The sequence below is a fragment of the Patagioenas fasciata genome, chromosome 19 (genome assembly GCF_037038585.1).
Source record: "Patagioenas fasciata isolate bPatFas1 chromosome 19, bPatFas1.hap1, whole genome shotgun sequence".
NCBI lineage: Eukaryota > Metazoa > Chordata > Aves > Columbiformes > Columbidae > Patagioenas > Patagioenas fasciata.
In genome coordinates, this window is record NC_092538.1 from 9,808,234 (window position 1) to 9,831,626 (window position 23,393).

Sequence of the window (23,393 nt, forward strand, 5' to 3'; positions counted from 1 at the left end):
TCTGTAGAGTCCTGCAGTTTCCTTTCTCTGATTACACCCTAGCTGGACTATATGTTTTGCTTTTAGAAATTCTTATGTGGCTTTGCAAATACAGAGGCCTGTCCTGATTCTGTAGGTACCAGACTGGCACCAAGAGTGACAAGTATTCCCTCTGTGATAGAATAGCAAAGGAGTTTTGTTTTTCTAGGCTGAACCCAAGCGGTGGAGCTGTGTGTCAGATAGCTGGCCACCCAGGAGGTATGCAAGGCGATCCTGCTCTATTTGTTTTTCCTTTAATATTAGTCTCTGGAGGAAAGTGTGTCTGTGCTTTGGAGGACAGTGGAAATCTTTGCTTTATATATGGCTGCTGGAGTGTTGTTGCTGTGTGACTGTCCAGACGATGTTTCAGAAGAAGCTTTGTTGTTTTGGCTCCTGCTCTGAGGAGCCTCTTGTTCTGTGGGTGGCTGTCCTCTGCTGTTACTCTTTCTAAAACAAGAGAATGAGGCTGCAGCAGTTTTTGAGAACAAGCAGGTAAAACACTGCCAAACTGCGTAATCCAGGAGAGTCTGAGAAGTTCAGACTCTTGTGTGATGGTGGGGCCTTATTACCCAGAGTCTAACACCTTGAGGCAGAAATTAAAGTCAGATGAACCAAAGGACAAACACTGTATTGATTGATGATGAGAGTCTTGCCTCTTTGTCTTCACTGCTTCATTTAGAGGCGTTATCTCCTGGTCATTCTTCCTCAGATTCTCGTTCCCATTGCACTCTCTCAGTACATTCACTAACTGTTCTTGAGCTTGCTTTTCCCAGACCCTTGCACTCTTGCCTTAAGGCTGATAATGAACTCCACAGGGAGTTTTTATCGTTCTTGAGTACAAAGAACTGGAGTGGAGCAAAGAACGTCATCCCCCTTCCTGCCTCGGCTGCTGCAATGATGGGAATGAGGCAATGATGGGAATGAGGCAATAAATTCTGCCAAGCAGAGCCCTGGTGATATGCACAACTTCCATACACAATACCCTGTCTGTGAGGCATCACCTGTGCAAATTCCTGTATACTCTGTCATGTTCTTTCTAACATGAAGCCCAGAACGACAGATAACTTTGGATGCAAACGGTTTTCAGCTCTGTGGCACAGTAGAATGAGAGAATAAAAGACTTGCTGCTTGGCTTCTAACTTCTTTTTCAGTGGCAAAACGTACTGCATTTGAGGCTTAGTGACAGTTCGTAATCTGAACTGGTAAGGGAGGAGGAGTTCCTTTCTATTTTAATTATGAAAATAGGAGATTTAATTAAACAGTATGAGCAAAATGGATTAGAATAACTGATACTCTCAGTAGCAGCTACTGCCCATGTCCCAGATTCCCTGAGGAAAGCTGGATTAGTGACCCAGGCAAGTGTCTGAGGATAAGACCTGGGGAGCAGCACACAAGACTCCACTTTTTAAATGCTTTAATCCAGACAAGCTTATACTATAGATAGAAATTTACATCCTGCTTCTGGCAAATATCCTTGAGTTGTCTACAGTGGGAACATTCGCTGGCTTTGAACTTCAGCATATTCCCCACGAGGCAATGTCATAAAACAAGAGAGGGACACTGGAGGGAGTTGAGAGAAGCACAACACCAATTAGTAGTGGCCTGGAGGGTTTTGTTTGTTGTTTTTAAAAAATGAAATTGTGTGGGTGTACAGTAGCTGAGGGGAAACAAGAAAGCATCTATGTTTCCGTAATGTGCTATGTCATTTTTAAGATCCCTATTTAAACAGTGATTTGATATCAAAAATAGGTGAATGCTAAGGAGACTATTTAGAACATGAAAACAATTACTAGAATGAAAATGAAGTGGAAGTTCAGTTTAATGATTAGGAGAAAAGAATATGAAAGTGATTGCATGAACTGTGGCATAATTGATCACACAATTTCAGTTGTCATATTCCAATGCCTGGTTGAATTATCTGACATTTTGATCATCAATGTTGAATAACTATGCAGGGGAGATGCTAAAAAAATAATCTCAGCAGTAAAAAGAATTGTAGTGAAGCAAGGCTTTTTATAATTGCCTATAAGAATTGTGCACAGGCACATGATATCTTTTGTCAGACATACATAGACTGTTCCTTCTGCCTTTCTGAATTTGTTGACATCGTGGTGTATAATGGAGGGTGGGGAGATGACCAGACTTGAGAACTGCTTTTGTGGCTCTGGAAATCAATTACTTCAAGTCCTTTAAACCACAAAGCCTGCTGAGAGTAAGTTATTTATGTTAAAATAGCTTTTTCTGTTGGCTTGTGTTGTTTGATTGGTTTTTTTTAATGTTTTGAAAAGGTTACACATCATAGGAACAGTGTGAAGTAGAAATCGGGTGCCTCTTTTCTAATAGGCTCTGTTCCCATGAGTCGTAACTCCTGCAAGCTGCTGAGAGTCGTTCGTGTTGCATTATCACCTTCCATAATCATATCATTAGTGACTCTGGTGTTATTGAAGTGCCCTGGTTCTGTTTGCTCTCTGCGGAGACCATTTGTCAAGGGGCCAAACCTCTCTAGATTGTCTATTACTATCCACAGATGTATTGTGAAAATACGGAACATCAAGAGGCACTTAACCCGTGATCATTAGAACTGAAGATTATTGTTTTTGCCACATATTACCCTCTCCAGAGAGGGGAGGGAACTGCAGCCATGTTAATGAATATGGTTCGCTTAATAGAAATATTTTAATGTTTTTTCCCCAACCGCTAGACATCCATCCTAGGGCACAGAGAAAAAGATAATCCGAGACCAACTCTTTTCTCCTCTGCTCAATCATTGTTATTCTTTTTATCAAAGTTATGTTTGGTTTAACAGGACCCATTTGGGATCCACTTGGTGAAGAACCACCATCTTATCTTGAGTAGAGAAATGTTGAATAGGAAGAGATGAGGAATGTGGAAAATAGCAGCTATACCTCAGAGTTTCCAGAAATACAGGTTGGCGTTAAGAGGAGTCTAAATACTTCAACTTTTGTCCTTGCCATATATATTAGTAAAAATGCCTTTCCTGTATAGTGCCTCCGCTATCTAAAAAGAAGAAAAAAGCCTCCCTACCTTGAAGTATTGCTGCTAGTATGGCTATTCCAGCCTTGAGAGACTGAAATTGGAAACAAATTACATCTGAACTTAACCTAAAAGTCAGTAAATGTAATTCTGAATGCTTTTACTACTAGAAGCACAAAGCTGGTGTATTGGAGTATGTGAAAGTTTGGGTGTCTGCACAGTACCGTGTTCTTCATATAGCAAAGATGCAAAAGCTTAGGGAGAAAAATAAAGGCTGTTGCAGTATTTGCTGTATGTCAAGTAATTATAGCAAGAGACTGGTTGGCTAGTGGTTTGGCAGTGGGTATAATATAAAGCTTTTTACCCTTTTGTATTCAGTTTAAACTGAGACTAATACTAGCTTTTTGTTTATGAATTTGTGGCTTGCTTTTTCTCACAGGAATTTGCATTCCTTTTCTTTTTGCACTAGGCAGTATTTCCTCCACATCCTCTTTGTTCTCAAGGCCTCCTCCATTATATTATCCCCTGCTTTTTCTCATATTTTTTTGACTTGTTTGCTGGCTGGATGAGATTCAGCATAGATTTAAGTGTGGCCCAAAGATGTACAAATGCAGATGGCCTGATGAGGACACAACGTATTCCTTTTGGTCGCGTGGTCCTGGGGCCAATGCGCTGTCCTTAGGGAGGTGGCCTCTCTCTGCTGTGGGAACAGCCAGCCAGGATCACTGGGGTTTCATCACAGGTACATTCCTGGGGCTGCAGGTTGCGGGGACCTGTTTATAGGAGATCAAAAAGGTCCTTCATGGTACATCAGCACGTCTGTGTTTGACGGATTCTTCCTTATTCTGGAAACTGAGGGTTATACTTAGAAACAAGAAGTCTGTTATTTCTTTGGATGTCATTAGTGTGGGTAGTTGACGTTATCCTACTTAGGCAACTGCTGTCTCAGTCTTTTCTAAGTCTTGGCTAAGCACTTTGCCTCACATGTCAGTTATGCACCCTCTTGGACTGTGGAGAGTGAACTGAGACTTTACTGCAGATGTTACCACGATCCTCAGGGCTGGTGCTCAGGCTGTAGAGAATCAGAGAGCTGAAAACCCCAGAATCAACCCTCTCAACATCTGAACCTGGGCAGAATACAATTCCTGGAGCTTGACATAGAATAATCAGGCAAACATTTCCTTTGACATTAACATAATGGAGCGTAGTTTTAAAGCTTTGAGAGTCTCAACACATCTGTGCTCTGTCCTGAAGAAATACTGAGAACCCAGCTGGTTCTAAATCACAAGATGTGCACTGCGGTAAGGGAGGGATTCTCTCACCCTTTTCTACATTACTTTTTGTGTTTGTGTCAACAAGTAGCATAAAACTGTTTCAATATGTTTCCAAATTATATCAGTGTTTCTCTAGTATATCAGCATTAGCCAGACTTCTGTCTAATTATTTAACTAGTCCTGAGAACTAGGTAAGCTGTGGCATTCTGTAATTCTGAATTAACAGAGCGGTGAATGTTCCAGCTCTGGAAGCAGGAAAAACCTTGTCTGTCTTAATATTCACCAGTGCCATTAAGGCAACCAAGTTCTTCTGGTGAGCAATGACACCCTCAGGTACCATATGCTGGCATGTCCCTTTGGGTATGAGAGGGTGCACGTGCTTACTGAGAGCTCTGTATCCACAGCTCTTGTAGCATTTTGACATTTAGAAGCAGGATTATATGTGCCATGGGTTTTCCTGGGAAGTCATTAGTATATTCAGTGAGTTTCTGAGAAATGGGTGAAATTTATGGCTCTCTTTGTGTTCCTCTGATTTTTGCCAAAGAGGAGGGTGTTGACTTCAGGGAGACTTTTCCTATCTATGCAAAAGTGGAAGGGAGTTTTGGTGATAGCTATTGAGATAGAAGGGATTAAATAAATAAAAATTGACAAGAAGTGGGTCAGGAATTTGCTCCCAGGTCTGTGCTTTGGACCATATTTGTGACTCTGGCAGACTTGCATAATACTATTGCATTGATTTCCCTAGCTGTCAAAATATAGATCATCATGTCATATCATTGGATGATGAGTTTCAGCAGTATTTTGAAAGGTGCTCAGATAAAAAGGGCAATCGTGAGAGTTTTTAATTAAAGAAAGCATGGGCTTAAAATTTATATATATATATATTTTTTTTTTTCAGAATAAATATTTTCTTTTTCTAAATAAAAACACTTATGGTGGAATGTGTACAGGCAGTTTCTCTCTGTTTCCCAGCTGGAGCCAGGGTTGGGTCTGGAAAATAAATGCAGCAGCCAAATCGCGGCATGTTGGGAATAATCAGGTTGATTACCAACGTGCAAGTCCCCTTCGCAGTGATGCCAATGCACAAACGTGCTCCTCCAGTGCAGCCAAGTAACTTGAGCCAAGTTCTACCTTTTTTTTCACATAAAGAGCTTTATCCTGTAAACAAATACAGGTCTCTTGATTGGAGGGATAAAATGAACGCCCATGCAGCTCTCTCATGTGTAACTTTCTATCCTGCTGGGTAACTTTAAAAATAGCATTTACATTCTGTCCATCCCAAAGTCCAAGACTTTTTCCTTGTGTTGCCTGGATGCAATGACAATTGGGGAAAACACTGAATTGATTGGTCACCAGCTGGAACATCTCCAGACTCTGAATTTAACTGGGAGAGAGCTCAGCCCTGCTGCCTTTTCCATCAATATCCTTTGCTGTCCAGACCTCACCCCACCTTCTCTCCATCCTTTACCGTGAGCCTGCTGCAGCCTGCCCCTCCGCCCAGGAATTCCAGGACATAGCTAATGGCTGAACTCCCAATACAGATAATTAGAAATAGCTGTGGGAGCAGCCAGTGTGCTCATTAGTGATTCTGTGCCAGGGCTCTGGGCAGGAAGCAGCTGAGCTGCTGTCTTGGACGCAGAGGGAGGTGGTTCCTCCCCCTCTCTCCCTCCCTCCTTCCCCAGAGCATCTGTGTGGTCCTTGGAGCTGCGCTGCTGCATCTCCGCTCCTGCAGCCTCGGGAATGAAGGAACACAGCCCAGCCTGTTTCTCCTCTGTGGTGCTCAGCGGTGATGTCATTTAGATGAGTTGGTGAGAAAGCTGATGGAAGTGTTAGTGGTGCAGCAAGCAGGGAGTTGGCTTTCAGCAGGTGAGCATAACAAAAGTAATTCATGCTGAAAGAGATGCATAGCAAAAATAAGACATCATCAAAGTCTTACGGCGTTATTACAATGAGAACTAGTTAGTTCCTGGTCTTGCTGTGTAATCCATCTCTCCATCTCCAGATACAACTAACACTCATTTTACCCACTCACTGCATGTGACAGTGGTGTGAATTACAGAGGTATCTGTCACACCTGATATTTATCTTTTGTCACCATTACCTCATCTCTGAAATGGCCCAGAGATACCCATAAAATTGCTTCTGCATATACCAGCTCTTGTTTGCCCTGGATGTTTGTGTAATGAAAAGCCATCTCACTGTGAACTCAGCATTATACACTCTCTCTCTTTACATGTAATTCTCTCCTCATACAAGTGTAATTGGCACTAAGATGCATGACTTACTGACATGGCTGGTAGAAACATTGCAGTCTTATGGAGACTGCAGCTGCCTGAACCATTTGAACTAGGGATATTAATACAGCCTGGAGGGTAGAAGATCAGTTGGCTTCTTTCCCAATCTTGGCTAGCCACTTAATCTCTATACGATAAGCAGTATTGCTGTTCCACAAGTTATTCTGGATATTGGTAATCAAGAGGCATTGCTTTATTGTGTATTCCATGTTGGAGAAAAAAAAAATTGTAAGAGAATTCAGAAAGGCTCCTGGTAGTAGATTGACTGAATGTGATACGCAGATCACTTTAGATTTGCAGCTACCCATTGAAAATAGCTGTGTGCAATCGTCCAAGTCATCTGGCTGCACCCTGTAATTACAGAAGAATCCAGGCAGTCTTTAATTTTAGGCATTCATGCCTTTCATCCCTGTTAACTGGACCCGACCACACTTCCAATTCACCCATATTTCCAGTAGATTGCCCACATGTTTCATATCTTTGCTGGAGCGTTTTAGATGATCTGGAGTGGTTTGTTTGCTCAAAGCAGCCCTTCTTCACTTGTGTTGCTTCTTCGGAACTTGCCTATCCAGAGCTCAAAGCTCACATGCATCCTTTGACAAAAGCTCTTGGGCTGAAGCTCACTAACACGTTCTTCACCTATTAGGGTGTAATGGATCCAAATTCAATTTGCAGTTTCATGCAGCTCTTGGTAACGATTGGTGGATGGCGGGAGCCTTTGGGAGTTGCCCTTCAAGGTACCTTGGTCAAATTTTGCATAAGAAAGGTCAGGGTTCAGATTCACAGGGTTGTGGCTCATGAAAAGGTGGTTCCTGCTCAGAAACATGTCTAAATATAACCACATAAAAGCACTGAGCTGTGTGGCTTTTAGTCTGTGGGGAAGATGTGGGTCCCTGGTTTGTGATAAGGAGGAAGGACTGCAGAAAGCTGGACTGCAGAGAGCAATTCCCTTTGGTTTATTAAATGTAGTCATGTTAACTAGTTCTGGTTTTAGTATTTAAGTTTATATTCCGCATGGGCTGAACCTCAATAATTAGCCCCTCTGGGGTGTTCCCAGTGTGCCATTCTGTACCAGTGACTTCTGAGAGGCAGGAGGGCAGGTTGGATGCTGAAGCGGGGAGGATGATGCTAAGGTCATGTCTTCTACAGAGTTCCAGGCTAGCTTCAAACTGATTCACGTCTATAATTTATGATTCTGGGTCTTATAAAGAAAATTATGACTCAGAGAGCCATTGCTGCAGCCACAGTAACATCTACATAGCGGGAATATCTTGTGTCAGTATTTTAACCTACTCGGGCTGTAATGAAGATTGTATGATGTCATTGTTGCTTTTTGCTGAAGAATTGGAGTGAAAGATTTAGTGAAATCTAATAGGGTGGTTGTTTTTTCCTCAGACAAACAAGAAATTGTTTTTAGTGAGAACAGATCACACAGATTTCCCTGTGTGTCTTTACCGTGGCTCTCGGAGCGCTCTGTTATCTGCAAGCAAAGGTCCTGGTCCTGGGGTGGGAGGCTGAGGTTAATGACTTGCATTAGTATAATAGATAATACATTTGCTCTCTAAACATTGTTTGGAATTTTTTTTCACTTGTTTGCAAGACTTGGATCCAAGAATTACTAAAGATGGCTGGCTGGACAGTGCTGTTGCAGATGTTGAGGATTTCTGGACCTGGTTCTGATTTTATTGTAGGCATTAGCACTTCTTATCTCTAGGTATTATTACATAGATGGGAGGAGGAGAAGAGTCAAAGTATAGTTAAAACTACGAAGTTGAGTAAAATTACCAAACTGATGCTGGGCTGGTGAAATACCGTAGGAAGGAAGAGTTTTGTATCTCATGTGTCTCTCTCATAAGAGCATCATGAAAATAAGGGTAGGGTGTAATGTTCCTACACAAACATGACTTGTCTGCTTGTCTAGTCCTGTTGCTTAACTAAGGCTTTGCTTGTTCCTGTTTCCATGGCCTTTGGCAGAGTAGGGGGACAACCTCCATTTTCCATTTCTATCACACAATATAAAATGAGAATATTGGCATTTGGTAGTAGGCTATTTGCTGATAAAGTATATTGGCCTCAGTAAAAACACTTCTGTCATTTGGCAGTCAGTCCTTTCCCACTAACTGCAGATTGATAAATAGTAATTTGTTTGAAACACCAAGAAAGCAGAGTAATTCCGCTTCAGACAATTCCATAACACAAACTTGGACTTTCACGGTGCGACTTTATGGATCAGACAAAGCCAAGGCAGCTTTCAGAGCAAAAGATTTTTTTCTTGTAATGGTATTCAGCCACTACGTCGCTTTTCTTTTATCTCTGTTGACAGATGTTAATAGAGCAAACCAGAATGAGGTGGCTGGTGCGGTAATGTCTGCTGCTGATGGCCTGCTTTCTGAGCCCATTAGGTTTGTACATTTATTACAGCCAGAGTGTTTTAACCTGAAATACTCTGTACTGCTTCAATTTGAGTCATGTTTGGTTATGGACATTTATTGCTAATCTGAAATCCTGTCTAACTGGACAAAGTCCAGGTTGGACAACTAATCAGCGAGGCATTGTAAGTGAAGAACATATGCTAAAGTACTTCCTGTCTGGCTTTTAGTGCGTCTGTATTAGCTTTTGTATGAGAGTCAAAGCTTTGTCTTCGGGGGAATCTTGAAAGAAACCGGAAAATAGCTAAATAAAGAAAACGAAGTGACAGAGTCTGAGTTGGGGTTCAGCAGCCAGGAAGACATGGCTGGTGAGGATGATTTGAGGGCAGCTCCACACCTGCTGCAGTGGGACAGATGGTGCAACACCAGCATTTCCTGCAGCCTTCTGTGCTCTGGGAGTTACTTTTCTAGGCAATACCACTCAGTTCACTGTTTGTTTTCAGCTGGTAATTGGAACTACAACTGCTATTCCGGTGGCAAAACTCAGCCATGAGGATTCTTCAGTGTGCTGGTACGGTCAGCGCAAACAAGGGCGTTAGGAAGGTCAGTGTGTTCACAGAATCACACCTGGGCCACAAGCATGTGTTAAACTACAGCTGCATGTGGCCAGAGCATCCGTGTGAAGAAACCCAAGTGCACCCTGCACCCCCTGCAATCTTTGTATTTTAAAGGAGTTCTTTACGGATGGGCTGATTTTTAAAAGTCAGTTTCTGTTTTTCTAATCACTGTAATCCACCTGTTGAGTATGTTCTGGACTTCAGTCTAGCCGGTAAATAATTAAAAAGCCCTTCAGTTGTCATGAGTAGGGAAACTGGGTTTCCTCTGTGTACCTGAGTGCACTCTTGTAATAAGTTCTGTGACCTGCAGAGAAGAATCCCACCGCCTAGCAACAAGGGGAAGGAAGATGGTTTTTAGCCATTTAAACTCCTAACCGTATTAAACTATTCCTTTCAAAGTGTTTCCCTTTCACTGTCCTCCTGTTGGAGCTGGCAGTGGTGGGAGTGTTGCTACAGACAAATCAGATTTTTGTATTAATGGCTCAGCTCTAGGGTTTGGTTCGATGTTTATTAATATATTCATGAACCCTGAAACTTTCCTTCCTCAAGCAAGTGCAGCCTTGTAATTGTTAGGAAACACGTGAAGACAAGGTTTAAAGGTTTCTATTTGTTTCTGTTCTGTAAAGATCTTGTATCATACTTGTTACAAGTGATGCAACCGCCTTTATTTGTTGGTGACTAAACAGAAGAGTGAGCATCAGGAGACCTCTGTTTTCAGCTACTTATTTTGTGAATTAGGGTAGATGGTGAAATTCTGTATCCCTGACTTCCCATTCTTTATCTACCTTTTGTTAAGTGCTCTGTGATGTGCAGATGAAAGATGCTGCATTGATAAAGAACATGAGAATGCAGACATGGATTCGTGCAAATGCCTGCACACCAGGCACATCTGCCCAGCTCTGGGAAAGCTGCCCATTCAGTTGGGGCTGGTGCCAAGTGTGAGCCTCCCTGTCACATACAAGTAAGCACATTATTTAGGGCTTGAGGAATATGTTAGTATTTCATCAGTTTGATATCCCTCTTGATAAGGGGCTGAATCAAATCATAATTAATTACATATTCTCATTAAAGCATGTATCTGCTGTGTAATACCAGAAGGATAACAGTGGTCAAATACACTAATTACACTGCTTCATGGTTCTGTAAAACCATCCCTCTGTTACACATCCTGAGACAAGGAAGCATGAAATCAGTTACAAAACACCAGTTTAAAATATCAGTGACTTCTGTTGTAGGTGCTGGAGAAATCATATTTCTGCCATTCTGTAACTGAAAGGGACAAGACAGAGTCCTTCCTCTTGCCAGCATGGGAAAACTGCAGCTGCAGCACGTGCTGCACGTGGTGTTTCTCACCTTCTAGAAAGCACTGGAAAGCCTCTCTGTTTGGGTCTTGCTGTGAAAAGCATTTAATTCCTTAATAATCCCCTATCCAGGACTTTGAAACTTGCCATCCTACTTGGTGTCTTTTGATTTCATATGAAAAACAAGATGAGAATGGAGAATGTAAACCTATGTTCCTTTAATACGTTGAGGTTTTGTTTCATGACTGCGTAAGAACTACTGTTCATAGATTGTTGTTGTGTAGCACTGTTCAGGGATGATTCCTGTTTTCTATTACAGAATATTGATATTACCAACTTCAGCAGCAGCTGGAGTGATGGCCTGGCCTTTTGTGCTCTCCTGCACACATATTTACCTGCACATATTCCTTACCAGGAGCTCAACAGCCAGGATAAAGTAAGTTTTGTTGTACCTACTCCTACACACTCTGCAGAATTCACAGTGAACATTATTTGTTTTGATGGATGTGTGGTGGAAACAAGGTGTTGCAAGATCTTCATACAGAATAAGTAGATGGGAGCAACAGTAAAAGACAAGTATCAGTTGAGAGCTTACAAAGCAAACTGGATGAAAACGGGAAGGAAAACACCAGTGAGCTCCCAGAGAGGAAATGCAGGGACCACTGGATAAAGAATTAGTGATAAGATGCCTGAGTTCAGTGAGTGGATTTACTAGTTTTACTTCAGACAGCTAGTATTTATTACAATGAGAATTATACTGTCTATAGGAGGGCCTTCTATGTTGGTTAATGCATCTTCAAAAACTTTTCACTCCATAAAGACAAACTCAATGGGCTTTTTGTTTTTTTTTTTTTTTGCCCAGTTGTAATCAGTTTCACAAAAAACTGTCTAAAACAGAGGGTTATAGCTTGGGCAAAAGTAGGCAAGCTGATCAAAGATAAAGAACTTGTAGTATACCTTACTAATACAAAATAGTGTCTCTGTGAAAGTATTGAATCTTGTCTTTTTCGGTTTTCAAATATATCTGCTCATTTAAACTTAATGATTAACCAGGTGCAAGGTAGGGTTCAGGAATCAAATTTTCATTATAATCCTTTTGAACCTTTGTGTTATTTTTACAGAAGAGAAATCTGCTGTTAGCATTTCAAGCTGCTGAAAGCATAGGCATCAAACCCAGCCTGGTGAGTTACCTGCTTTTAGCATGAGAAGATTTACTGCAAACACCATTCCAAAGCCTTTGTTGCCATGTGGCCAGTCAGTGGTGGATTCACCATCCCTGGAGGGGTTGAACAGACGCAGAGATGAGGTTCTCAGGGACATGGGTTAGTGCCAGGGGTGGGTTAATGGTTGGAATTGATGATCTTGAGGGTCTCTTCCACCCAAATGATTCTGTGAAAATGTTCATGTAGTGCTAGGAGAGGCAGCACCACCATCTCTGGAAGTTCATAGTGTTAGGAGAACTTCCAGAAGAAATTTGTGGAATCACAGAATTAATATAATTTGAAGGAACTTCTGGAGGTCACCTGGTATTGAAATGAGAGTATTGATTACGTCCTCATCTTGGAAGCCTATTCCAGGTGATTCCGATCTTCTTGGGTAGATGTTCATATTAGACTATTTTCTTTCCTTTTGTTTTAACATTTTGAGAAACAGAAGAATAATTTGCTTGTTAAAATGTTTAAAAAGCATTTTCTAAAATCAACAATATGATGACAAGGAAGAGGAGTTTGATATGAAAGAAAAATATTACAAGGTTTGTGAGCTAAATACAGAACTGAAGACACGCAAAGAGGCAGGAATTTTAATAAAATGAAGTTATATAGAGAATTGATCTTTGTAGATAGAAGAAATCTTTTCAGGATGTAAAATGCATATGGCCATTTAGCTAGTCTGTTAATGAGTTTCAGAATTGCACTAGGCCAGTAGATCATTCCCGTGGACTTTTATATTGTGCGTGTTTTTAAGGAGCTCTGGAACGGAAGCAGAAGTAGTGTTCAATAGCCACAGCTACTCAGAGCACCCAGTGATGTTCCCAGTGCTGGTGCTTGACTAAATTTCGACCGTGTGTCTGTCCTCTGCAGGAGCTCAGCGAGATGATGTACACAGACCGGCCAGACTGGCAGAGCGTGATGCAGTACGTCGCCCAGATTTACAAGTACTTTGAGACCTGAGATGCAGAGCAAGAGGTGGACAGAAGTGGGGAAGAGAACAAAGAATGCTACAGATGCACTCGATCACTTTAAAAACCCCCTTGCTCCTCTTCCACAGCCAACCTAAGCTCTTTAGTTTGAAAGAAAGCGTATCCATAATTTGAATTGAATGTGGGACTGCAACCAAATAAATATGCATTGCCCATCTATACAAACCAAATTAATCTGTAATTTTATTCCCGTGTGGAAATTGCAAAGCATTTTCAAACACACGTGGGATATTTCTGAAGAGGATCCCTTGTACTAAGCAGTGTTTGCCTCAATCCAGACTCCACCACCAAGAGACCTGCTACAAGATGAAGTTCTAAATCAATGTGGACTATGCTGGCACTCAAGGGAGACTGGGAGATTAATATCAATCCAAAAGCTCACAAAAATGCTCTTCTTGCCAAAACATGCTTAACTCATCCCAAATACTTGTTGTTTTCTTGCCTACATGTATTTTATAAGACATTGAACACATGCACATAAGTGTGTAGAACCTTAACCTGAGTTACTCTCACACACCTGACCCAATAACTTTTCTCGTTTGCTTGTCATAGCTTAACCAGCAGGATAACAATGGGATCATTTGTAACTTGGAAACCACACTCTGTTCCATCACCAGTGCATGAACGAACTCTAAAAGATGCTGTTAGGTGCTGGGACTCCATTTCAGATCAAACAGAAGTCATCTCCTTGAGGAAAAATAGCTTTATTTCTACAACTTTCTTACTTGATTATTATGGGAAGCCAGAGCTTGGTTTCCCAGCTGACTGTGCAGGCACAGTTATCACAGGAATTTTGCAAATGCAAGTTACTAGCTTTAGTTTGCAAGATGCCGGTAATCAGGTGGTGACTCTAAGCAATATGGTGACATCTCAGTAGTTCATATTTTTGTGGATTAACTTCTTCCCTGTTGATCCTGTATAATCAGATACATAATTGCTGTGTAGAGGCACAGATCTTGAGACAGCCTGTGTCATGCCCAATAAAATGTAGTCCACAGTGCACTGTTACGTGCTTGGAAGTGATGTTACCCTGTAAAGAAACGCAGTAATATATTAGTACCAATGAAAGTTGCAACTTCGCAAGTTGCAGAGAATGTAACTGGAACCCCTCTCTGTGTCTCAGAAATCCCTAAGGCGCCAGAGAACAGCTTTCCAGCTCGATAATACTGTTAGTAAAATGTCTGAAATACATTGTTTAATTTCCATTATACCATTTCTCTTATTTCAACTCATGAAGTTAAATTTCTGTTTGTTTCCAAGGATTGCAGGATCGAACAGGCTGCTTAATTTGTTCTAGGAGCAGGTCTTGGCGAGCGTGCTTTGTACAGGGCCTCATAGAAGGCTGCCGAGCTGCTTTAGATTATGCTGGTGGAAAGAAGTTGTTGTTTAGTTGGCATGTTTAACCTTGTGAGCAGATCTGATGCTTTGTGAATGTTAATCATAGGGAGCTAGGGATCATTTTTGTCTTACAGAAGATAATAGTGTGTGCTCACTGCTCTCAACTCCTATAAAAAAGGCTCATGAAATAGAAACAAGTGATTCCACAGAAGAAACTTGGTTCCAGGTTTTCTGGGGCTTTGCAGGTGTCTGATCTCAGCCTCTGGCTTCCCCACAGTGCTTTGTTGTTTGTTTTGTTGTTTGGGTTTGTTGTTGTGTTTTGGTTGGTTGGTTGTAGTGCTATTTAATTAGTAAACAACTTATTTCAGATTTTGCTCTTTTTTTTGGCAAAATAAAGGATTAAGGGGTGGATGACGGTGGCCAAGGTCAGTGAGTGTATTGAATGGAAAGGAGGTTGGAGCAATGCAGTGTGTGCCTTTTTTTTCAGGAGAAGAAAAGCATCACTTGGTCATAGTTTTAGTCTGACTCTTATTCTATTCCTTCACCCCCAAGAAAGTCTGATTCCAATCGTTTGAGAGTCTGTGTGATAGAAAGGGACAGCGGCACACACTTGAAGTGTCCTTGCACTCTGTGTCATCCTGTCCTGTGAGAAAGCCATTGTAAATGCTATTCAGTTATTTCTTTGCGGGAGAATACTTTCTAGATCAAGTTAACTCTCCAGTATTTTTCAGCATACACTCCGCCGTCCCTAGAGAACAGAGGATGAGCTGCTCTAAGTGTTCTCAGATATGAGCCTCCCGTTACGTGATAAGATGGAAGAGAAGAGCTGCTAAGCAGAGTTCATTCAGGAAGGCGGCCGCGCTGCGGGGCTGTGGTGGATGCAGCCGGCGCTTCTCCCTTGAGGAATCCCTTGGCAGAGATCCCCGTTCTCTCCAAGGGGCTGTAGTTCAAAGGCGAGTGAAGTCAATGCAGAAAATTCCATGTTTCTCAGCGGGCTTTGGATCGGGCATTTGCAGGGATGAAAACTATTTGAATTCCCAGTGTCTGATAAACATTTCAAAGTCCGAGTGCTCCAGTTGGTCTAAAAGAGAATTTATAATCTTAACCCTCTGGCCACTGCAAGTGTGTGTTCCATGTGACTGTTAGATGCACACTCAATACATATGTTATCTAGCATGCCAGGATCATTTGCTTCAAGGACTGTTCTGACATTTATTCTAATCTGTTTCTCCAAGGCTAACTCTAACCTTACAAATCATTCTATTTGATCAAGCAGGGCTTTTTTAAGATTATTTTTGCAAAGCCATGTTTCCGTCATCTCTATGTGGCTTTTTCTCCCGTGCCCCCCATTAGCATAGACCAAACATTAATTCTACCCAATTTTAATGGTATATTTTTTGAAATTTCCTGTCTAGGAATTAGAACAAAGAGCTGTCTGACAGGAGGTATTCAGTTTCACCATTTGCTCAGTGGTACTTTCCAGTCGTCAAACCTGCGAAACATCTCATTTTGAAATGCTGATACTTTGAGACTGAGAGATGCTCCTCTAGATTATTTTTTGAGATTAAGTATATTATTTGTTCATTTAACTGTTACAATATTGCATATACTTTTCTTTTGAAAGTTGCACAGTTACATTTCTAGACATGGATGTTCAGAAATTACTGTTGTTTTTTCATTCTGCCTTAAAGCTTGAATTTGTCCCACACAGGATTCTGCAGACCCACCTGATTTTCAGAAAATCTACAGGCCCATGTAAAACATCTTAAATTTTAACTGCAAAATCAAATTCAGGCTGCCTTTAAAATGAGACATGGATGGTGTAATGTGTTGTATCAGTAAGAGTTTGCCTAAACTGCCTCAATCCTTCCTCATTTTGCCTCTTAGGAGTGCCAGGTCTTTCCCTGACGCAGGCAGATGAAATCTCTTCCACATGTCACTAAATGCTCCCTAAATATACAGTCACTCTCAAACATACCTGCATATGATCGTATGTGTGTAGTCTGTCAGACTACAGGAAACCAAATAGCTGATTTTGGATGAGCACGTGAGAAGGATGGTCAGGACGGGGATTTCGGTGGATTTCCATGGAGAGGTATCGCGTCTGGTGACTGTTGCACTATAGCTGCTAGGAGATTGGAGTGTGAAAAGTATACAGACTGGCTTCCAGACTTTCTGGGGAGTCGCAGAAGGTACAAATTGTTTCATGGCTTGGGAAGGTACAGAGGAGTTGAGAAACGAGCCCAGGGTCGGCCCTCTAAGAAGAGTTTTTCTTTTAGAAAGGCTGCTGAGCTGTTTCTGAAGGTACAGAATGAAATGGAGCGGAAGACTGGTGTGTGAGGAGAGGGGTGTATATGGGACATGTGTATGTGGGCCTTTGTGGACAGCAAAGAGCTTGAGAGTCCTTCCTGACTGTCTGGAGTGACATTTCTCTCCAGAGTGCAGCCTGGGGGGATCTCAGAAGCTGAGGAGGGAAGAGCACAGAGCTCGCTGCCTCTCCAGGGTCCCCTTCCTGTGCCCGGGACACCCATGGGAATACAAAGGGGACAAGGATTTCCTGGCTCTTCCTGTGCTGCAGCCATACTTGGCAGGCTGGTTTATGCCTTATGGAGATTCTTTGGCTTCCTGTCAGTTGAGACATTTTTGTTTTGTAATTTGAAGCACTTTTTTACAGGTTTTCTCTCTGATTTTTCTTCTTTTGTACGTGCAACTGGTTCTGTGCAAGTTTTCTGCCCAAACCAAATAAGCGCACATTGGCAAAATGACTGGTTCTTCCATGTTGGATTCCTGACCTGGAACTCTTCAAAACCTGCTTTTTGGCTTCACTGACTTTCTTTTCCCCCTTCCTTGGCAATGGAGACATGAGCACTGGCTCATCCAGTTGTAGGTTTTTCGTACCTCCCTCCTCTCTGTGCTTACGGTACGGGGTCCTCCAGCAGGAAGTATCTGATAGGGCCAGCGGTTTGCAAAGCTGTGCCTCATGTTTCTGATAGAAGGCAGAGTCTGTACGGGTTGAAATTATGCATTTCCCTGTCAGAAGAGGGCTTTTTGCCTAAAAAGACTCAGGGCACTGAGCATTAAGACATTTTTAAACCCAGCAATAACTTCTACTATGCTAGACTAATGGTTTGTACCAACTCCAGTGCCATTTAGACTCACCCACCAATAAGGTGTAGAATCCAGCTTGTAACTGAACTGCAGTTAACATTTTTCTCGATGGATGGTCTCTACGTTTTTGACTTGCACGTGTGCCAAGTTCCACTGGGCAGTGCTGGACACAATGTTTTTATTGATTATTGGTTCAGGCTTGAGTTTGTTGTATGGGATAATGATCTCTAACAGTCAAGTACTTTTAGCTTTCTCTATTGGGTACAGATGTTACATCGTAATCTAATTTATACAAAGAGCACATTAGAATGTATATACTAGGCATTGCCAGATTTGGACATGCTAATATTTAAGGATTAACATTATTAAAATGTATGATGCAAAAATCTGTGTAATATTTCTAATAAATCTTTTTTTCTGTTTCTGATATTTGTTGCAATGGTTCCATTATCTACATAAAAAAGATGGATTTTTCTGCAGTCTTCTGGGAAGCAGAAGCTTCCAAAGATGCTGAAATCAAATTCCGGAATGCTTTTCACAGAGGCTGCTTTTATGTCCTGACAGTAGTGGCAATACCAGAACAATCACCGAGTCAGTAAAGAAAACAAAAATAAGACATGACCATTTAAATCTCTTCAAGCCTCCCAGGTATGTTTGTGTCCAGTTGGGTAGATGAACCCTAAATGGAAAAAGTTCTCATTTACATAATCCAAAGTACTTTGCCTTTCCCCACCTCAGGATCGTGTTTCAGCCCTGGATTTTTAACGCTGGGCTGCTCCTTCCTTGTGGGGATGTCACAGCAGAGCGATGCTGTTTGGATCATTTGTCTGATCTTGGGCAGCTTTGTCTCCCGGACAAAGTACAACTGACTGAAATGGCAAACCAGAGTCCCGAATTATTTCATGCTGCCACTGCGCTTTATTTTGAAGGTTTGCTGTAGCTCTCTTAGAAAGCACCAGGCTCAGTATTTGCACCTCGGTTGTCTTCTGCAAAGGAGTTCTCAGGACCAGCCCTGTCTCGCTCTCACCATCACCAGCATTGCAGGTTTGTATTATGCTTCCAGTGTCAAGAGCAGGACTCTGAATACTTCAGTGGTTGTGTGACCTTGGAATAAGGCAGCTCATGTCTGTCTGTCTAAATTCCCAGTCCTTTCGTGACCTATTTTCAGCAGCAATTTTTTGATAGGCGTAGACTTTTGAGTCCTGGGATGTGGAAAGGCAACAATCATTTCTGCCCTACAGACCAGGGAGCCAAAATTGCATGTGATGAGTCTCAGTCCCATTCTCTGCCTGTAAAGAGACGAGAATCTCCTGAGATATTGCTGTCAGAGTTAATCTTAGTACAGTATGGCGTTAGCAGTGCGTAGCAAGATACCTGTTACTGCAGTGACTTTAGTTCTTGTTTGCTTTGGTTTCAAACAAATGATTAAATGAAATATCTGTTTATTGACTCTTTAAAACCTTGTCCCCATAATCCTTGCTTGAACTGTAATTGCTACAAAACACAGTGTCATGCTATCAGACTGTGACTCAAATCTTCAACCAAACAACAACTCAAAGCTATTTATGTTAAAATGGATTCACTGCTCTGCTGTTTGACTTCAGCAGGTTACCCTGGCTGTGCCGGTGCCTTTGCTGTGGGAAGTACATGCTGGGATGCCAGCAAAAATTAACAGCCTGACAATCAGGATCTATGTCTACAACTGGAAAGGGCGCAAGACAATTCTTTGTCAGAATGTGCTATATTCCATCCTTGGCAAATATTATGTCTGTGAGAAAGTGATTGTTGTCTTCCAGAAAATAGATTCTGCTTAGGAGCAATTCATTCCGAAGACCTGCTGTCTCTCACTGCCGGGCTGGGTGTTTCCATCACTGAAGTAAACTGTTAGATGCTCACAGACGGTGCTGTCTCAACTCTTTTCCAAATACACTCCAGATGCTTTGATTTATTTTCTGGGAAAAGCTGGATTCTCTGTGGAGATTGTCAGTGAGTAATACATGTGGATATGTTTGCAAGTGGTTCAGCAACAGGCTGGAAATGAGAATTGAGGCCAGTGTTTTCCCAGGATTGTTTCTGGCTGGTTGTAGGTGGGTTGAGACGACAAGATCCAGGATTGCTTTCCTGCTGAGTTCGGTTTCATTGCCAATATACTGACCAACTTCCAGAGCCAGGTGAGTGTCTTACCCCATCTCCTCGGGCTGTCCAACTACCAGTATCACCAGTGTACATAAAATAATGACTCGCTATCTCTCCTCTTTTTAGGCTGCAATAGCTGTAGTGATGTTTGGGCAGAAGTCCGTGCAGGTGAGCATTAGTTGAGAAGCTGACTTTGTTATCCATGTGCTTGGAAGTTCTAAGCCATAATAGATGGTAGAGAAGCACAAGCAATACAAGTAGGATAAGAAGTCTTCCAGGCGGAGACTTGGTGGGCTGCAAACATCAGAACCACGTGGCTGCAGTGTCACGGGTGCACTTTTTCAGAATTCCATGCTGGAAAACACAGGCACATACTCTGGGTAGCAGGACCCTGAAGTAAACGTCACCCAGAAAAGATGGTAGTCAGATTATGGGGGCAATCAGTGGTTTTTATTGAGCATAGCAGGAAGAAAATCAAAGCTGTAAAATGCCAATGTGGGTAAACATCATTCTCATATCTAGAATGCGAAATGTTGTCCCTTCTTAAGTACATAGCAATGACCGAGGTTTTGTCCTTACCCACACACCATGAGTTTAAGCTGGTTAAAGAGAAAGTAACAAGATTATAGAATTAACATGCGAGCAAGTGCCTTTTCTAACCTGCTGCACACAGCCAGCTGTACACCTTCTGTGCTGCTTGGCTTGAAAAAAGAATACCTGGCTGTTCAAACCCTTGCTCCACCTTGATGTGCTGTAATTTTTGTCTCTGCAGGCAGCTCATCCTTTCTGTCTCACACTAAGCCACTCCCACACGCTAATCGAGGAAGGGAACGAACTTCTCAGGTTAGTGATTCAGCAGGACATACCCAACATTCTCTTGACAGGATCAAGCTGCTAAGAAGCGAGGCTACCACCATGGCTCTGCTTGGCTTTTTGGGTTGCAAAACATCTGTTCTTTTCCTTGCCAAAACAAGAACTACAACCAGGACAGTTCCAGTGAAAGCAGTGAGTGTGGCCTCTTGCTTATTTGTAATGCAGCTATCAGTATTCACACAACCCAATGCATCTGAATAGCACAGCAATAATAATATCATATGCATAGCTCAGCCCTTGAGAGCAATTGTTCTGCCGAGGCCCTGGAGAGCCGTTCTGGGAAAGGGAGAGTTCAGTCTGAAGCTTGCAAATGGGCTAGTAATATTAATATTATTAATAATATTAATAATAAATAACATGCTATGGGATAGTGCAAGCCAAGTTCCATGTTCTTCCCCTTCATCTGGGATCAATACATTTCTTTCCTAGCTAAGATCTAGCTCTTCTCTGGCAGTTGGAGATAACCATAATAACAGTAACAACAGTTATTTACAAATCTTGGTTCTATCTTGCACCGAGAAAACAGGCTGAAGGTTTTGAATTAAGTCCAGCTTTTCTCTAGCATAATACTACATTCAGAGCAGTTATGTTGCACTGATTCAAGTCTCCTCATCATATTTATTTGGAGCTCCAATTGTCACAGTTTTGCATAAAGCAGAATAGCTTTGCCACTTGGGATAAGAGCTCATTTCCCTGCTCTGTCAGCGTTTGGCAGGGAGCAGAATCACTTCGCAGTGTCACTGTGAAGTTTGAATTGGGAGGGAAGCTCTGAGTCAGCTTGCGGAGCAGGGACTTCTTCTGGGGGGCATGAAGTTGTGAGGTGTTTGCCCAGGGAAGCTGTGAATGAAGCAATCGCAGATTGTTTGAAGTGCAAACGGCCTCACTGTCCAGCCTCACCCTGGGCTTCCCACTACTGATGTTGGGCTAGAGACACAACCATGCTTTTTATTGATTTCTCTGGGGAAACTGGCTGTACCAGCTCCCCCAACACAGATGACACAACTGGGCTCAGTATCCAGCGGCAGCCCCGTGCAGGTGAGACCTGCAGCCAGAGCTCAGCGCTGTGGGGCTTCGTACACTCTTGGCTTGAGCTGCAGCTTTCATTTAAAAATACCGCTGGAAGAGGTACTTGGCTTTTCATCACAGAAGGTGGTTAGTAAATAAAAGCAAACACAGAGATAAATTAAAAATTTCTTCAAAATGATGTCTTTATACCCTCACCTCTGCTCAGCCAAAATCCTTCCTTTTTAATTTCACCACTGTTTGTAGTTTATATTTTTCACTCTTGTGGTGACTTTTTTGTTTTCTAATGAAAGGTGCAAGATACAACCCACAATTTACAAAGAATTCGCACACCTGCATTGTTACAAGATGAGTTCTTGCAGATAATTTAAGCACCGGTCTTAAATTCCAGGATAATATACATTTATTACCTGGCAGTGACCCCGGGAGACTAGGAAGATCCAAGTTTGTTGATCTGCAATTTGTGATCTTACAGTAAATTTTCTGCTTTGTTTTCCAAGGATTTTGCAGGCTGACTGAAGTCTCCAGTGTGGAAAGAGTTTTCACTAGAATTTCACTCTCTGCTTTCCTTTCCTAGTCTCTTCCAGAAAAAACGCCCACAGCGATACAGCAGCAAACCTCACCTTTGGCCGTTCACCTCCATCATTGCTTTCTTCAGAGCTCATCTGACATCTTTGACATGCTAATGCTCAGCACAGCAATGCAGGCAATAAATATTCAGGCAGAGGTTAGTACTCAGTTAGTACTCGTCTCACCTGCCTGCATACCAAGTCAGCCTCAAAAATCATGTTCCCTTCACCCAGCTTGCGTACACTGCATGTAGTTCAACCCATCACTGGAAGCACCACTTTGAAAAGGGCTTTTGTACCTGCTGCATGGTTTACAGGTGAGACTGTGCCTTGTGCATCCTCTCTTGGAACCGGGTTCAGGACAAGCTGTGTCTTGTTCTGTGAAACAGCTCAAAAGTACTTGAGTGGTGATGGGGGTTTGGTTCACAGGGCTGTGCTGGCTCTTCCTGCCTCATGGCTCCTATGTAGCAAGTTGTAGCTGAGGTTCGCTGCCCTGGCAGGCAGACAGAACCTGCTTCTTTGTACAGCTCCTTCTGTCCACCTTGCAAATCCCTGCTATCACTAGCTATTCCCTTCACCAGTGGTCATTGCAGAGGAGACAAGTAGTGAAAAGAGGTTAGAAACAAAGTGCCTCCTGGGGACACACTTGTGGAGGCTTGTACCGAGGTGCACTGGTGAGGTCTGGAGGGGGAGAGAAACTCTGAGCCTCCGTGGCCATAGAAGGGCACACGTCATGGCACAGGACTGTGCCACAGCCCCTGCTGCACAGCAGGGCTTGCTCAGAAAGCCCTGGGACTGCCTCTGCCGCCTCCTCATTCCCCAGTCTCACCTCCCTGTGGGCAGTTTGGGGATGGAGCTGCCTCTTTGCAGAGGGGCTGCCTGGCAGCTGCTTTGCTTGCCAAGCCAGCAGGAGCTGGGCTAATGCCCTCACCACCCCAGAGCCAGTTCCACTCGGGACTGCGGCTCTCCCTGGTTGTCACAGTTGTTATGACAGATGTGCCTGTAGAAGCAAGACAAATGAACTTTTTGTCTGGCATCCACCTTTTTAAATTTTTTATTTCTGTTTTTGATATCCGGAGATGTCTGTGTCCCTTTGATGCAGAACCACTCCCACTTCAGTGCTTGTTGCTCCTCTGTTAAATGTGTGCTTAGGGACTGAGATGGCAAATCTGGCTGCAGGACCAACAAGAACATCCCAGCTGACTCGGGAGCTTTTCTTTGTGTTTATAGACTTGCCCCTGAGGGCTGTCTGGGCCCCCCGGTTCAGTGTTTATGGAGA

General features: G+C 42.5%; 1 protein-coding gene across 6 annotated transcripts in view; it reads left to right on the top strand.

Annotated features, from left to right (window-relative positions):
• SPECC1 (sperm antigen with calponin homology and coiled-coil domains 1) overlaps positions 1–17,940 on the top strand; it is an 80,797-nt gene extending 62,857 nt beyond the window's left edge. For 5 of the 6 annotated variants that reach the window (XM_065852820.2, XM_071817152.1, XM_065852819.2 and 2 more), the window contains 3 exons: positions 11,187–11,303; positions 11,989–12,048; positions 12,949–17,940. In XM_065852820.2, the coding sequence (XP_065708892.1) occupies positions 11,187–11,303; positions 11,989–12,048; positions 12,949–13,038 (267 nt within the window). In that variant the 3' untranslated portion in view covers positions 13,039–17,940. Of the gene's footprint in view, positions 1–10,362; positions 10,528–11,186; positions 11,304–11,988; positions 12,049–12,948 lie in introns of those variants that run through there. The other variant, XR_011741980.1, reaches the window with a different exon arrangement.
• Positions 17,941–23,393: the final 5,453 nt, after the last annotated feature.